General features: G+C 39.3%; 3 protein-coding genes across 3 annotated transcripts in view; 1 reads left to right on the top strand and 2 right to left on the bottom strand.

Annotated features, from left to right (window-relative positions):
- Positions 1–323: 323 nt before the first annotated feature.
- LOC102682752 (gap junction Cx32.7 protein-like) lies at positions 324–2253 on the bottom strand. The gene is made up of 2 exons (XM_069185481.1): positions 1416–2253; positions 324–457 (listed from the first exon to the last, which is right to left on the bottom strand). The coding sequence occupies exons 1-2, from the start codon at positions 2251–2253 to the stop codon at positions 324–326; spliced, it is 972 nt and encodes a 323-aa protein (XP_069041582.1).
- Positions 2254–7021: 4768 nt separating this feature from the next.
- Positions 7022–11670, bottom strand: hsdl1 (hydroxysteroid dehydrogenase like 1). Its single transcript, XM_015358440.2, has 4 exons — positions 11093–11670; positions 10267–10712; positions 9602–9811; positions 7022–8757 (listed from the first exon to the last, which is right to left on the bottom strand). The coding sequence occupies exons 1-4, from the start codon at positions 11310–11312 to the stop codon at positions 8686–8688; spliced, it is 948 nt and encodes a 315-aa protein (XP_015213926.1). The 5' UTR covers positions 11313–11670; the 3' UTR covers positions 7022–8685.
- Positions 11671–11703: 33 nt separating this feature from the next.
- Positions 11704–16350, top strand: part of tbc1d32 (TBC1 domain family, member 32) — a 67526-nt gene continuing 62879 nt past the window's right edge. The window contains exons 1-6 of the mRNA XM_015359846.2: positions 11704–11966; positions 12364–12541; positions 13492–13653; positions 14133–14310; positions 14739–14810; positions 15193–15318. Coding sequence (XP_015215332.2) covers positions 12387–12541; positions 13492–13653; positions 14133–14310; positions 14739–14810; positions 15193–15318 — 693 coding nt within the window. The 5' untranslated portion in view covers positions 11704–11966; positions 12364–12386. The remainder of the gene's footprint in view (positions 11967–12363; positions 12542–13491; positions 13654–14132; positions 14311–14738; positions 14811–15192; positions 15319–16350) is intronic.

Genomic DNA, 16350 nt, shown 5'->3' with positions numbered 1-16350 from the left:
TCCTTACCAGTGGGGTAAGGGGGGGTGGTTAATCTCCTACAGTTTGGGTTGGGTCTAAGTGCAGATCCCCCAGCTACGCTACCATCAAGAGAGATCTGTTGTAGGACACAATGAAAAATATGTAATGTATGTAATAAACAGAATAAAGGTTGAATAGGATGTAATAAAAGAATGCTTTTATTTTAAAAAAAGTGCTGAGCAAGGCAGCATGGTGGTGCAGTGGTTAGCACTGCTCCCTTGCAAAGCGGGAGCTCAGGGCTCAATTCCAGACCTGGAAAACTTAATGAGCTTCCCCTCTGGGAGCTCTGGCTTCCTCCCACAGTTCATGGAAACAGTGGGAGGTCAAATGGCTTTGGGGAAAATGGGCCCTGGTGTGTGTCTGAGTCCCAGTGTGCCCTGGGATGGACCCTAGCTTGCAGCAACACTCGCTTGGAGAAGCCCTGGCTCCCCAGTGACCCTAGAAATGGATGGATGGTGAGGGGATTATGAACAGGTGGATTATTAATAATTAATATAAATAATATGAGGTTTTAATTTATACTGCTCCAGGTTTGGACCAAATCTGCATTGACACATAACACAGAAGGACTGCTTACATTGATTTAAACTTGATGAGTGTAACACAAAAAATGAAGCAGCAGTAAGTGCAAAACTGGTTCAAACTCTTCAAGTACAAAGTTTTTACATGCATTATGTTACATGCAAAAACACTTTCATACAGTGTGAGTAACCATCTGATTACACATGCACCCAATGTTTGCTTTTACAAGTAGTTTAATTTAAAAAAAAAAGCCATATCACTCTCTGTCTCATTCCTTTCTTATGCAGCTTGGATAAGATTTGATAATTACAGGGCAAGAATATCATTCACAATACATTGAAAGAGCAACCACTCTTAAGAAGGAACACAAAAGTTTTGGTGTCAAACGCAGAACAAGCACTTAGGATATGGAAGGAAATAAGGCCAAAGGGAAAGCAATGGGACCTTGATTGTATCGAGTACAAGTCTTTGCTGTTTTCTATTGGCCCCTTTTAATCTGCAGTGGGAAAACAGAAGCTCTTAGAAAAAGATCAACAGTAATTTATCTGTTTCTTTGTTTGAACAGATAAATACTGTCACGAGCCACATACAGTGTTACACACACAATTTACACTCTATAACTTACAGATTTTGCAATAAGTACAATTAATACATGGCATTGAAAAACAACCCGAGAGGATTACTTTTAGAAATTTGAAATGTAAAAACCAGTCCTAATACATTTTCTACATAAATGTTACTCTTCTCTCTACATTTTTCAAGGCACATACAGAGCTGGACTGAACACAGGGAGAGCTGCCCTCGTTTTGCAGGGCTGACCCCAGTTCTTTAATCAAAGTACTCTCCTCCTCTGCATCAGAGCTCTTAGTGTAACCATTCCCAAGTTTCTTCCCATGTAGTTCAGCCTCCAGGTTCACCCAGTTCGGGAATCCATCATCCTTCTTTTTCAAATTGCCATCATCTGCACACGGAGACGCTGCAGTAGCCGTGTAGGTCTTCTGCTTTTTCTGTGTGCAGTTATAAAGCTGTTTGCCGCAAAAATAGAAGATTTCAATAAGGTTCAGAGCCAAAGAGACGACTGCAACCAGAAGCATAAACAAAATAAAAATAGTTTTCTCTGTGGGGCGCGACATGAAACAGTCTACTTGATGTGGGCAGGGAAAGCTGTTACATACAAACAGAGGTTCCAGCATGAAACCATAGAGGTAATACTGGCCCACAATGAAAGCCACTTCAAGCAATATCTTAGCAATAGTGTTTGCAAGATAACTATTCAGCAAACTCCCTCTGATTTTGACTTTCCCCTTTGTATTTGTATATTTTGGTAATTTACTGGTTTTCTTCTCTAGCAGGTTGTCAGACTCATCTTGTTCTTCTCTCAGCGTGCGTTGCCTCAGCTTCTCTTCCTTGTGGATAACATGCAAGACGTGTCCCAGGTACACTAGGGTTGGGGTGGACACAAAGATGATCTGCAGAACCCAGAAGCGAATGTGGGAGATTGGGAAGGCCTTATCGTAGCACACATTCTCACACCCAGGCTGCTGTGTGTTGCACAAGAAATCTGACTGCTCGTCACCCCAGACCTTTTCTGCTCCAGCTCCCAGCACCAGAATCCTGAAGACAAACAGGACAGTCAGCCAAATCTTCCCAACCACAGTGGAATGGGATTGGACTTTATCCAGCAGTCTGCCCAGGAATGTCCAGTCCCCCATTCTTCACTCTCTTCAGTCTGGAATAAATTCATTGACATGGCATAACACAATAATGACAATAATAAAACATACAAACTCAGAAAAATAATTTGTATGTTAAAATTTACAAAAAAATATTAAATGTTACAGTATATAAATCATATTGAAATTTCATCGATAACTTTTCTATTTTGATTGATTCAGTGGATCTTTTCTTATCTTTCCTTACTTACCATTGTCCTGCACTTTTTTTCTACAGTTAACCAAACACTCAAGAAATAATATTAGTCTGAAACCAAATCAAGTGAACATGTTCATCAGTGTTTTTTGAGAAAAAGGATCATCGCGTTTATATTAAAGTGTGCTGAATCTAGGACACTCCTCGTTCATTTCTGTGTGATTGTTAATGTTTTGACTAGCTGAATTTCGTATTGTCTAAGACCAGGGTGATAGAAAACACTTTTAACCAAAAACATCTCAATGTACTCTCTTGTAGGGAACTAATTAAACAAAGTTAAAATCAATACAGAAGGAAAAGGAAATGTTTTCCATATATTATAAAGATTTTTAGTTAGTTGTGTACTGAAAGTTAAAATATTTAGGCAGTTATTATCACAGTTCTTTTGGATGTGGAGTCTCGGACAGGAGATTGCAGTATTTGTGTCTATCTTAACAGAGGGGTCCAAGCTATCAAAACACATTATTTTTCTTAATGACAATTTAAATACTTTCTTGTTGATAAACATATTATTATAGTAAAAATAAACACACAAACCAATGTCTTTATACATGGCAACAGAAGACAGATTACATGCCAGTCCTAGTTTATCACTAATACAACATTTTTAATCTTATGGGAGCCAAGGACTTGACCTTCCCCAACGTTCAAACACAGACTGCTTTTAACAGGAGATATTGTATTTGAATTCACTTTCTTTCTGTGTATCGCAATCAGTCACTATTGTGTCATGATTGACTTTTTTCTATTTCAGTGTAAGAGGATTTACTCCCTGATTGCTAACAGGTTTTACAGTTTTATAGATTTTTTATATCTAAAATATATACATCACTGACTAAGTGAGTTATATGAAAATAAAAATAAAATCAGCAGTGTAATTTTTCAGGATTTCATGTGAATTCAAAGAATAGATACATCCTTTTAGAAAAATAGTAGATGTTCATTTAAAGGGAAGATTTGTTTTGGAGTGACAGGGAAGATTTGTTTTGGAGTTTAAATAATTAGGACACAGTTGAAAGACCTGTGTCCTAATTATTTAGGATAAACCCTGTAATTGAAAGGCAGTAAGTGCTTGATTAGACCTTTACAGGCTGTTCCTGCACACAGTTCCTGGTTTTAAAAATACCTAGTTGTTGGTGTACTGCTTCTTGGAATGTTCAGTCTTTCTTGAACTTAATTAAATTGTTGCTTCTCTGTTTTTGTATCAACAGCTCCTATCAGATTATTTACGCAGGTGAGGGCTGTATCAGGCAATCAATCTTTGTTTCCTAAAATGAGCTAAACTCCAGAGGCATAAATCAAAGGGTTTCTAAAACCTAGAAATGGTACAGTGTACATGCTAATTTCTGACGCTATTAATCTTTTTTGGAACTGAAAATGATTAAAAATGACAATATCCAGCTAGTAGTTCAAACATCTGGTAAATTAGCCAGGCTAATTAATACTAGTAATCATAACAATTTACTTCCATTTTGAGTGCTTTTCAATAAACATGTGGCACTTAACAATAGCAGAAATATAACACAACAGAAGCAAAAACTAGATTTCAAAGGATTTCAAGGAATTGGAATAAAAAGTATGACGAATGTTGAAAACCGCTATTCTGGTGAATACACAGTGGGGGAAATCACACACTCTTTTCACTTCCAAAAAAACACGTTTTAAAATGTGTTACTTACCGGAACCAGTGTCTGATGTGAAATCGGGTCAGTTCTGGTCTGATCCCAATGAGATCCAGGTCTTCACCACTCAGCAGCTGGTGATATCATGCACTTTCAGACAAAGCATCCCCTGAGTCTAGAGACAGGGATAGAGTGACCTTTCCCCTTCACAAGGAGGTCCTTATTAAAAGGAATATAACTTTGTTAACTTCGACGTAAAGCATTAGATAAAAATTAGTTATGATACATGTACAAAAAGCTTTCAACAGCTTGAACCTTAGGAAACACTTTTCAAAAAATGTTTTTTTTTTCCAGCATGTACATTTGAAAAAATAAGAGTACAATAATATTTAATAAAGTTTTGTGCATGATACCTTCACTAACTTCTCAAAATTAAAGATTACTATGCGCTTTGTATGGAAAATCTATTTTCTGAAAATTACATTTGCATTTACATTCTGAACATATGTTAAGTAAGATAATGTATTCAACTTCCTCAAACACGACACACACACTCACACCAGGGCCAATTTTATCAAAAGCCAGTTAACCTGCCAGCATGTCTCTGGTCTTGGAAAGAAACCAGAGCACCTGGAGAAAACCCATGCAAACCCATGAGAACATACAAACTCCACACAGACAGCAACAAGGGACTGGACCCAGGGCCCACCCAGCACTGTGAGGCAGCAGTGCTAACCACTGCATCACCTGAAGTGGAGATGGTCATGAAAACCTGAGTGCTCAATCTGAGTGCTCTTACAGCTGAAAAGCAAATAAAATCTGCTCTTTTTTCATTTCACTCTGCGTTGACAGGACCTGAGATAAAAACTGCCCTCCTAACATCAACGCCATAGGGATTCTCACAACCATATTCCACTGGGGCTTCCCTCCCACCCCAACATCCTTTCCTCTCCCAGGATCTTCCAGCTTCTCCGTGTTGCAGGATGTCCCTGCCACAGGAACATTTCGCCCAGACCCACCCATCATCCCATATCTACGACAACCCCATCTGCGCAGCTTCGTGTCCACCGTTCCCTTAAACACCCACAGCCACCTGATGCTCTAACAGAAGCCAGCAAATCACAGCAAGCATATACAGGGCTCCTGTGGGCATTTCAAGATAACCACAAGGTGTCAGCATGTGCCCTGCAATCTCAGTTATTGCAGCTCTTGCAGGAAAAGTCCTGCCATTTACATTGGTGAAACACGAAAGACTGACTGACCATTTCTTTGCTTAAGGCAGTAGAGATCAAAACTATGTCCAAGACGACAGCTCCCCATTCTACCTCTCTGGCAATGATTACAATAACCTTTCACTCTGTGTCCTTTTACTGTAAATGGATTAAGGGACTCCTACTCTTGAAAGACATCAGAAACTAAGATTATTCTTAAACTTGTATCACACTTTCTCCTGTTTGTCTCCCATTTCTCCAGTGTCTTTTTATTTAAAAATCTCCAAAAATAACTGCTTACACTTAAAGTGCAAAATCAAACAGCATTCCAAGAAGGAAACAGAAACAGTTATGATCCCAATAAACTAACTTCACTCCTGACACTCCTAATAAATAATAAACCCCACTGAAAACAAGGACTCAGAACCTGAACATGAATGTTGAATGAGGACATCCAGGTGTTTACTCCCTCAGAACTGCACTGCAGCATGTTGGACGGGATGCATGTGGGACGTTCTAGAGTTGCTCTAATGAAAGCTTTGGCTAGAAACTATATTTTACGGTTTGAAATTGACACCCAAATTGAACAGCAAATGAAAACACTCTTGTTAGAGTGTTCAAAATTCATCTAGTCCTGCACCTCTTCTTCTCTGAATGTTACCTGACATTTGAGGGACACAAAGTGGCCAGACATTGCTGTGAGGACTGTTCAGCTATGGAATTCCTCAACAGCTTGTGAGTGACAGGGGACCTCAGTTAAAATCCAGTGGGTTTGCGGTGTTTCTGAAATCCCATCCTGTGAGGCATATCTGTTGTGCCCCATACCATCTCACCACGAATGGGCTAGATAAACGCTTTACCCAAACCTTGCAACACAAGGTAACTGGTCAGGTAGGCTGAAGCCACACATAGAAAGACAGTATTAAGAGCATGTTTAGTACAGATAGTCTCTGCTGTTGCTGGGGCAGAATTATCGATTTTGTCTATCTCGAAGTCAGGGGCTGTCTAACTCCCTGCCTACGTCTAGTATAGTTCTTAAAAAATGGTTCTTTATTCATGTTGGATTATTCACAAGATGATTAAGTGGATTAAATGGATTGGAGATGTTATTTATTTGTATTGTTTTTTTTTCTCTAGCTAACCTATACACAAAAACTTTTTTGCTTTTTTTGAATTTTGTGTTAAACCAATGTGAACTAATTTACATTTTTCCAGCTGCTCTATGACAGACTGCCATCATCATTTATATTTAATTTTGTAAGCAAACTTTTGCAACATGTGAAATTATGCTGGGTCACCTGTTGAGTGACTTTTAGATAGGTGACAGTCTGACATCTCTTTAATGTGAATTATTCTGTCAGTAGAAAAGAACAATCTGATAATGTCGATACTGTATCTTGAATGTTTTATTTCATTTTCTATCTGCTTTAACCAATTGAGGGTCATAGAGGAGCTGGAGTCTTATCCCAGGCATACAATGGGTATGAGGCAGGGTCCTCCAGTTTATTGTAGGGCACACACAGACACTATTGAATACAGTATGTGATCCATTGGACAGATTGTATTTACAACAGTTCTGTAAACCAGTGTTGCAGAAAGAAGGCTGGCAAAACCCCCCACCCTCTTACAAATATTTGGAAAAAAGAACTTAGATCACAACAAAGTAAACAACTGTATAGTATGGGATGAAAAGTTGCAGATAAATACAGAGGCACTCATAAATGTCATGACAGGTCTACTTTACTGAAATACACCATATATTTTTAAACTTTACAAATCAGTGATAACAGAGGAATTGTCTTATAATACCTGATGAACAAAGAATACAACACATTCCCAAAATCAGAGAAAACTTTACTGACAACAGGTATTGAACCGTAGATGTGCCACGCCAGTTAATCTGGTTAATATTCACAGAACTCAGATGGCTAAAACTTGTTTATTTGAAAGCAAAGCTACACAAGTGTTTAGCTCCATATACAATCAACTGATGTAGCAGCTTAACCATTAATCTAGAGATATTTCACAATGTCAAAGTGTACTTCTGTGGTGCTTGAAATGCAGGGGGAGGGGACCCCCATCTCTTCCACCACCGGTGCTCAGCACCAATCTGGGAGATGCACAGCAGCCATTGTGGACCAGGACACTTCTGACACATAAGAAGCGAATCATTCGCGCATCTTCAGAAACAGCTGTTTGAAACTTGCATGCCATTTTTATGCTGTTTGATGATAACAACTCACAGATCAAGAAGAGATCATTCTTTTTAAATACATGGAGACCTAAAAAATATCTTCCACATATGACCACTGATTTAATAACTATAAACAGACCGAGCAGCAGAGAAGAGATCAAAGGTAGCAGCACTGCACCACCCTATTTCCTAGATATACATCAGAATATAAGTCTTCTTTTGAGCTAATGACTGTTAGGTCACTCAATCTTCATCATTTTAGAAAAAAAATATTTCAGTCATTATAAAACACATAATGCACATACAACAGGAGAAACAGAAATGCCACCTTTAAACAGTACATATTGCTATATTTTAAAAAGAGATTCACAAAGAAAAAAAAAACTCTGTATAGTTAGTTATGTTGCAGAACTACACAGCTTTCCAGACAAGAGGTTTTAAATATTGTTTTTATAGTATTACATCTTAATGAAACAATTTTGCTTATGATTTTACAACATGTAAATGTTACTGTAAATTCTACATGTATTTTCTATATTTCCTGTATTTTCAGAAGGCTGCTGATGTCATTTCCATCTTTCTGAAGGAGCTTTTACAGAAAGAGACCACAAAAAGTTCAGGTGCTCACAAGACTTCTAAATATTTGTGTTGCTTATTTTTCTTTAAATCTCTTCACTCCTTTATTTTTCTACAGCAGATGTAGAGGTCAAGCTAGAGGAAAAATAGCCAATTGACTAAAAATGATTAAGTTAGTCAATAATTCAACTTGTCGAAATTTTAAGGCACATCTCACAGAAAAAAAGTGTAATGATGAGGTGCAGATTGAGAAAAAACAAAATACGCCGAGTTCAAATGCTGCTTCTGCAAATATTTAAATGTAACCATTTGTTAATTTTCATGTCATAAAAATGGACTCAACACTACAGCATTCACTAGTAATGATTATTTCCATCGGGCAAATACAGGTATTTCTATAAGAGAAAACCATGAAGAAGTTAAATTATTAAACTGTAAATCATCAAACAAAATAAGATATGAAGGAGTACTTATTACAGGTCACATACAGTACTAACAATAATGCACAGCAATTAGACAACTGCCACACTTCACAGTCCTCAGCACAGCACGAATGTTGAAGACCACACTTGGCCGCTGCTCCTCAGCTGTCCTCCGAGTCGAGTTTTTTTTTCAAATCGTCCTAGAGAGCATGTTGGAGCCCCAGACCCACATCCATTCAGGCATGTACCGGGAGAGCCAAAACTGGAAAATACAAGCACAAACAGCGATAGAAAGAAGCTTGGCTCAGTTCACAACACGACAGAATTAAACACGGAGGGGGACCAGAGGACTGTTTTATTCACTTTTTAGTTCTAAATGTTTTATTCCACATTACCAGTAACAGCGGGCTATTGTTATTACTTAATCCTGGACTGAAGTGTTGGCATTCTTCTGGACTGGAAAAAAATAGCCAAACTGAACCTAACGCCACTGCTCTGTTAGAATTTCTTCAAGGCTAGTGCAGATCCCACTATTTAATTTTAGACTACCATTTTAATTACTAAAAAACAGAATCATTTCCAAAGCTTTAAGACGGCATTTTGCAGGTCATAGTAGTTTGCTGCTTTCTCCAGCGATGCCACTGTTGGGACACTGGGCAACATTTTAACCGTCTGCTCCAAAGAAACCCCTCGCTTTCATTGTACACAGTACAATATGTACAGTAACACCTGAGATCCACTTTGAATAAGAAAACAAGGATAATTGTAGTACTGATATATATTAGTATTACGGAGCATTAATTGTATAGCCTTCAGTTATAAAGGAGTACTTATTTCAGGTCAGATATTTGCAACTATGCGCTATGCACATCTTTGGAGGAATTAAAATGTTTCATCCCAACTGTCACTTGAGAACAGAACCGACTCTGAAAAGAACAATCTTTTTTTTAAAAATGGTATTCCTACTGAAACACGTGAAATAACTTATTTAAAGAATACAATCTTAACATTTTGTTTTGTTTCCATGACAGTCAATCCACATACTAATGTGAATCCCACCACACGTTACGGATGAACACGAGCTTCAGAGCAGCAGGCTGGCGCACCTGTATGGAATGTGGCCAGTATCCGGTTGTCCGGTGGGAAATGCCCAGCGTGGAGATGGCGTGACGAGCGTACACCTGTGGGTGAGGTACCAGCCATCCACCAGAAGCAGCGCCCACTTCAGAGATGTAAAAAGGAACCAGACTCTGCACAAAGACCCCCTTTGAGGCATATTCATAATACAATGCACGGCTGAAGTGATCTAAATAAGCCTGGAACAGAAAAACAGACACGCCGTTTGCTGTCAAAGCAATGAATTAACGACGCTCTGCAACTGGATGTGCTACCACATGTGTTAAATCACTGACAGGGTTACGTTGTCCAAGACAATTGGTAAGGATGCAAAGGAACAAGTAATAGGTTTATTCCATGCTGAAAAAAAGAAGAAAAGAATTGGTAAGGATGACTGTTTTGACAGTAACATTACACTTAATTCAAAGTTTTGATATTTCTTGCTTTATCTAAAACAAACAGTAAAAGATCTGACCCACCCTTAGGAATTTAGTGAGGAAAAAAGTTGAAAGCATGCATGGAAGACACTATATAAAACACCTGCTTTGACCAAATGTTTGAATGCAATGCAATGCCAGAACTTACAATGCTGCTTAGTTACATCTGTCTGACATTATAATTGAACTTCTAGAGACCAGCATGGATAGCATTTCACCTTGGATGCTGAGTAAGCTGTCATTTTTGGGGTAGGTTTACAACAAGATCCCGAAGAGATGTTAATAATAGCTCCTTTCTTTCTTTCAACCATCCCTGGAAGAACAATGTGCACCATCATTGTTGCAGCTGCGATATTTATGTTAATTATGTCCCAGAGCTTGTTTTCAGGAACGTTAGTAAAGTGCTGTGGGTATTCGGAGGGCACGCAGATATTGTTTACAAGAAAGCCGATCTCTTTGTCCTTCACGGCATCCTTAATGGGCTTGTACGCCTCCTGCCCCTGACTGAAGTCGGCTCCGATAGTCGCGGTTTCCACGCCATAAGCATCAGCAATGGCCTTGGCGAAGCTCTGCAAGCCGCTCTCGCTGCGACTTATCAGGATTATGCTGACGCCCTCTCTCGCCAGCTCTTCTGTATAAGCTCTCCCTAAGCCATCACTAGCACCTGCAAGAAAATAAAAACAGGAAACAATGCAAAAACTATTACAAGAGCAGGCAGGCACAACATGATGTGTTTTAAAACAAAAAAAAAGGTTGAAAAACCCTCAACTACTTTTGTCTAATATTTTAACGTACACGCAGGGCCAGTCACGTAAATGTTTGACATTTTCTAACGGGACAGCATCACAGTTCACAACAAATCAAACATGTGCCACCAAATTGCATCCCCCACCCACAAACACACACGAAACTCACGTTAGAATAAAAGGCTTCCAGAATAGTTTATTTCACAAATTGCTATTGGATGCACAGTTATTTTAAGACGGTCGGGAACAAGTGGTTTGGCTGTGACCTGCGTTCGCTGGGCAGGAGCCTGGAGCTTACCGCACACCACTGCCCACTGGCCGTACTGATGAACCAGGTCTCTCCTGCTCATCAGCCGTGGGATGAAATGCAGCCTGATCAGGCTGTAACAGTCCCTCGCAATGGCAACAGCTGTGCTGGCCGTGTAGAAGGCACCCACCAAAGCAAGCGTTTCAACGTAACAGTTGCACGACCGGGCAATTTCGCGATACAGAAGGTAGAAGCTGTCTACTGCAGCCATGGCATTCGGGTTTGAAAATATATTTCCTCGACCTGTATTTCTATCTGCTGCAGTTTTAACGCAAACGCACTACGATATATCCTAATGAAGCTAAATTTGTGAGTGCATGCACACTTCTGTATCACACTGATAAGAAGTTGCTAAAGTAATACACAACTGAAACCGGAAGAAAATGCCACGCTGCTAACCACCTGACTCTCGCATGAGCGGGGCATTTAACAGGTTATTGGCACTGTAAATGATTTTGAAAATGAATTAAGGGGTGCGTTAACTTTACACGTTTATTAGCCAATTGTATTTATTGTTTAGAAACCAGCCTACGGACAAACATATTAACAGCGTCATTTCCCAGCTAGCTCGAACTTCCCATGATTCATTGCGCAGTTCGTCTTCCGCTGTCGCGCTGCTGCTTCTTCGTTTCTATGGAGACGGGACGACTCGAAACCGGAGCTCCTAGCAAGCAATATTCAGTGTTGTGTATTTTCATTACCTAAAGAGACATAAAAGTGTACTTTGGGTGTATAAAAAGGCGTCGCTCAAAGATAACATTGCTTTATCTTGGAAACAGAATGATTCTGCGCTTCGAGCTTTGTTTACGTCTTACTGGCTCCGGTAATGTCGAATACTGAAGCTGGTTTTCAACTGGGTGTTGAGGTACGAAAACAAGTGTGTTTTAAAATGCTTTCCCCCAGCATGTTATCTGATAGCTGTGCTAATACTCCACTCCTAATTCTAAGTACGATGTAATGTATGATTGTAAATATTTGCGTCCTAACTGCTGTAACAATGGCCGCAGTTTGAAATCTTAATGTCGAACATTTTTTTTAATTCAGTAGTTGACAGTTTAACTGTGAACAGTTAAAACGTCGCTGAGTTGACATAATCTAGTTAAATAAAAAGTAGGTATAAATATTTGTATTGTCTACTGTGCCTGCTACGCGTAAGAACAGTCATAGCTTAAATATGTTCGTTGTTTTGCTTGAACATGTATCATTTGTACCATAAATGTGCACCTGTATCACAGGCAAACGTTGTCGTTTTGCTCTGATAGGCAGGAAAATCCATGTTCCAAAGATGTCACATTTTTCCAGCGAGGATGAAGTGGAGCTCCAGTCCCTGTTGAGACACTTGCTTGAGAGTGTGAAAGAGAGAATCAGAGGTGCACCTTCTGCTGAGTGTGCAGAAGAGATTCTTCTCCATCTGGAGGAAACGGATGAGAATTTTCATAAGTAAGAGGACAAAGAAATATGATTGATTTTGTTTTAGAATTGTTGAGCTTATGGTGATGCATATCTCATGTAATTCTGTTCTTAAGACAGATTATTTTTGACAGTTAATTTCCTTAAATATAAATTATTAATATTTCCATTACTGTGCCAATTGTATAAAACCATAAGAAGCAGTTAAGTTTTTTTTACATTAGAATTGTCTGCTATTTTCCTATTCATCAACCTCGGTTTTCAATCTTCCAAGTCTCAACTGAGTTTTTTCATGTGTACAGCCCTCGTACTAGCACGGGGGTTTAAAGGCCATGTACACATCCTCACAAATGTGTAGCTGTTTCAACCCACAGCTCTGCTGAGAGGCCTGGAGCCTCGGAGAAGATGCAGCTCTGTTTGGCAACACAGGAAGCCCTCAGGCACCTGGCAAGTCACAGGGGTCATTGCTCAGCCTGCAGATGATCACAGATCCACCCTGGTGATGCTGGACCAGCTGTGTGCAGCCTTGTGCAGAATCACAGTCCTGGTCAGCACATGATATAGCACCTTTACTGCTTAACTCACAAAGGAAAATCTCTGTTACTATTGCTCATATCATGGGAGCTATTGCTCTTACATCATGATTATTATGCGGTGGCTCAGGATCTGCGCCTGTGGCTGGAAGGTTGCCGGCTCAAATCCTGCAGCCGCCAGAGGAATCCTACTCCGTTGGGTCCCTAAACAAGGCCCTTAACCCCAGCTGTTCCAGGGGTGCTGTACAATGGCTGACCCTGCGCTCTGACCCCAAGCTTCTCATCCTGTGTGTGTGTCTGTGTCTCGTGGAGAGCAAGCTGGGGTATGCGAAAAGACGAATTCCTAATAGCCCTATTATAGGGCTAATAAAGTGATGTAATGTAATGTTAAATGTAATGTAATATGTGCAGTATGTATATGTAAGAAGTACAACCTTTGTGTTTCAGCTATGGGTTCATCATGTATCTACGGCACTATGTTGAGAATATGCTGGGTTCAGTCATTGAAGCAGAAACAGAGTGCTGTGCAAGTGGTGAAGGTCAGGGAGTTGGGCCGGGTCAGGACACGCTGGTTCATGCTGTCACAAGGAGGACCCGAGAATCCAACGAGTATGTTCTTCTGAGTCTGAATCGTGTTCAAGCCTTCCTGATTCCTCACTGCATTTCATTAGTGTTGCTTGACCTAACTGCTGAGCTCAAGGGTTAGGGTTGAAAAACCCAGCCTTAAGAAGTCATCAACTCTTTAAGTAACTCGGATAAGTTAAACTAGTTTGAATTGATCAAAATTATAATTGCTTAGTACTATTTTAAATAATCATGTATAATTCTTTGTGAAATTCCTATTTTTAATAAACTCTACAGTACATCCATAAAGAGTAAATAAGAAAGTTAAATTGCTGCAATAAAAATGTATTTGTAATTATTCATTAAAGACACAAATACCTGTATGTTCTTTATATATATATTAGGTATTTTAGTAAACTTATTAAAAGCTCTCTAATATGTTAGTTTTAGAATATTAGGGAATTTCTCCCTTATCTTTTAATCTGTATTGTGAATGTTTTTTTTTTCAATTTTCCTCCTGACAGATACAAAGAAATGATCCTGTCATTGAAAAATACCATGATGGTGGCGGTGGAGTCTCTGATTAATACATTTGAAGAAGACAAGTTGAGGAAAGAGGAGACACATGGCAAAAGCCAGCATGAGCAGCTCAGCAGTCATTACACCGACAACTGCTCAGACAGCGACTGCTCTTTCAATCAAGTATGGACGTTTTAAAGAGAGTGTAGCAAAGCCATTCTGCAGAAAGTGTAAATCCACCGTTTATTCAGATTTCACTACATTTATTAAATTAATTAGTACATTGATCAGGTTTGACTTTTTAACCCCTTTTTCTTATATTTTGGTGTGACCTCAAATTCCAGTGAAAATGAATTTGTGTTCCGTTCATGTAGAAGACCCATTTCAGGACTGTTTTCAGGACTTTCCCTGAAGCGATGTTTTTCTATATTTTAAAAAACTTAAAAGAGCATTTTAAATTTGGACATAGGCATTAGGCAGTAAAAATATATTAGAAATACATATTTCATTTGGTTGCTTGTAATTAAAATGTCCTAGTGAGATTGATGACTATAGCCTTTTGGCAAAAATAGTATTGACATTTTGTCTTTTTTCATTTGATATTTTTACAGAGTTATGCTTTTATAAAGCAAGAGCAGCTTCAGGCTATTGCAGAAAAAATAGACTCTAGTCAACCCAAAGAGGTAAGGTTGATTTTAATACCATATTGCAGCATTTACTCCAGTATTGTTTCTGTTAGAATCATTTTGTATTGTATATCAGGGCTAACTGATTTAATTAATTCTTGCAGTACATTATTTAGTACATTTATTAGATTCTATGTATTTTTCTTTATTTCCTTCTCTGGGTCAGAGAGCTTTCGTAATACAGATATATGAAGCTATGCAAGTGATTTATCTGGACAAATGCTTTTTTTTTTTGTTTTAACCTCTGGAGGTGATTATGTATCATTATACATATGCTTCAGCCTAAAAAGTGGGAGTGTGTTTATTGAGAAGGAGCTCCGGCTCCCCGGGTGACAACGGCTCGTGCGAGCTCACTCACTGTGCGAGTCCTCGTGCTCAGGTCCGGTGGGAGGCCCTGCAGACCCTGTGCTGTGCCCCTCCCTCTGACGTGCTCAGCTGTGAGAGCTGGACTGGCCTTCGCAGAAACCTCTCTGCCGCCCTGGGAGACCCCGACCCTGCCTTCAGTGTAACTCTTTTTATTTTTCAAGCATTTTACAGCGGATATTCTCCTCCAGTATTCTAAAGACGTTTCTAAATGAACCCTGTAGTGAGTTATTATGTTGTAAGTTTTTATTACCGGACTGTTCCGGCAGACCACGCAATGGTAAATTTGCTATTTGAACAGTGCTGTTACACACACAGACTAATTTTTTTTAATCTATTTTTATATTACAGTTATATTTGAAAATACAATTTCCTAGTTAAAGAAGTCAGCCTTTGAATTGGTCACTTTGTATTGTTCAGATGGCATGTTATATTTGAATGTTTTAAATGAAAAATGTGATATAACAGTAAATATAGTATTTCCATTAGTTAAATAAAAATTACACCCTAATGTATGTGGTTATATAAACTGATGGAGAAAAGAAACGCAACATTTTCTGGAATCAGAATACTATAGTTGTAGCTTATGTATTTTCACAAAATGTTGTCAATTTGTTTAAGGCCTCTGACCAGCAATATAACTTGTGCAGTGAGCCATTGCAACTTAGCCAATTACACAAAAGCTCGTTACGTGCACTTTTACCCAACAAGGTCCAGGAGGAATAATGTCTGATCAGGTCACCTTTAAAAAGGGCTTAATTCAAAGCTTAGGTCGCTGCAAGAAAAAGGCCACACTTAGTCAGTTTTCTGTGCATTCTGTAATGCCTGGAATGTCACCAGAAGCATGGGAGAGGGCCATTGGCATGCTGCAGATAGGCATGTCATGTGCCAGCGTTGCCAGACACTATGGAGTGAGCCGCTCCACTGTGTCCCGACTGCAGAGAAGGTTTCAGCAGACCGGCAGGACAGATGACCGTCCAAGAACCGGTCACCCTTGAGTGACCATACCAGAGCAGGACTGACATATCAGACTGGTCCATCTGAAAGACTGTAGCAGATCTGCCACCCGTACTGCTGCTGAAACTGCTGGCAGACATAATGCCCGCCTCAGTGACAGGACAGTGAGGCTCCATGCTGCTGGCCTTAGAGCAAGATGACCTATTTAGGACAGACA

Source organism: Lepisosteus oculatus, chromosome 2 (assembly GCF_040954835.1).
Source record: "Lepisosteus oculatus isolate fLepOcu1 chromosome 2, fLepOcu1.hap2, whole genome shotgun sequence".
Taxonomy (NCBI): domain Eukaryota; kingdom Metazoa; phylum Chordata; class Actinopteri; order Semionotiformes; family Lepisosteidae; genus Lepisosteus; species Lepisosteus oculatus.
The sequence above is the reverse complement of the archived record's forward strand: the minus strand, read 5'-3'. Positions and strand labels throughout refer to the sequence as shown.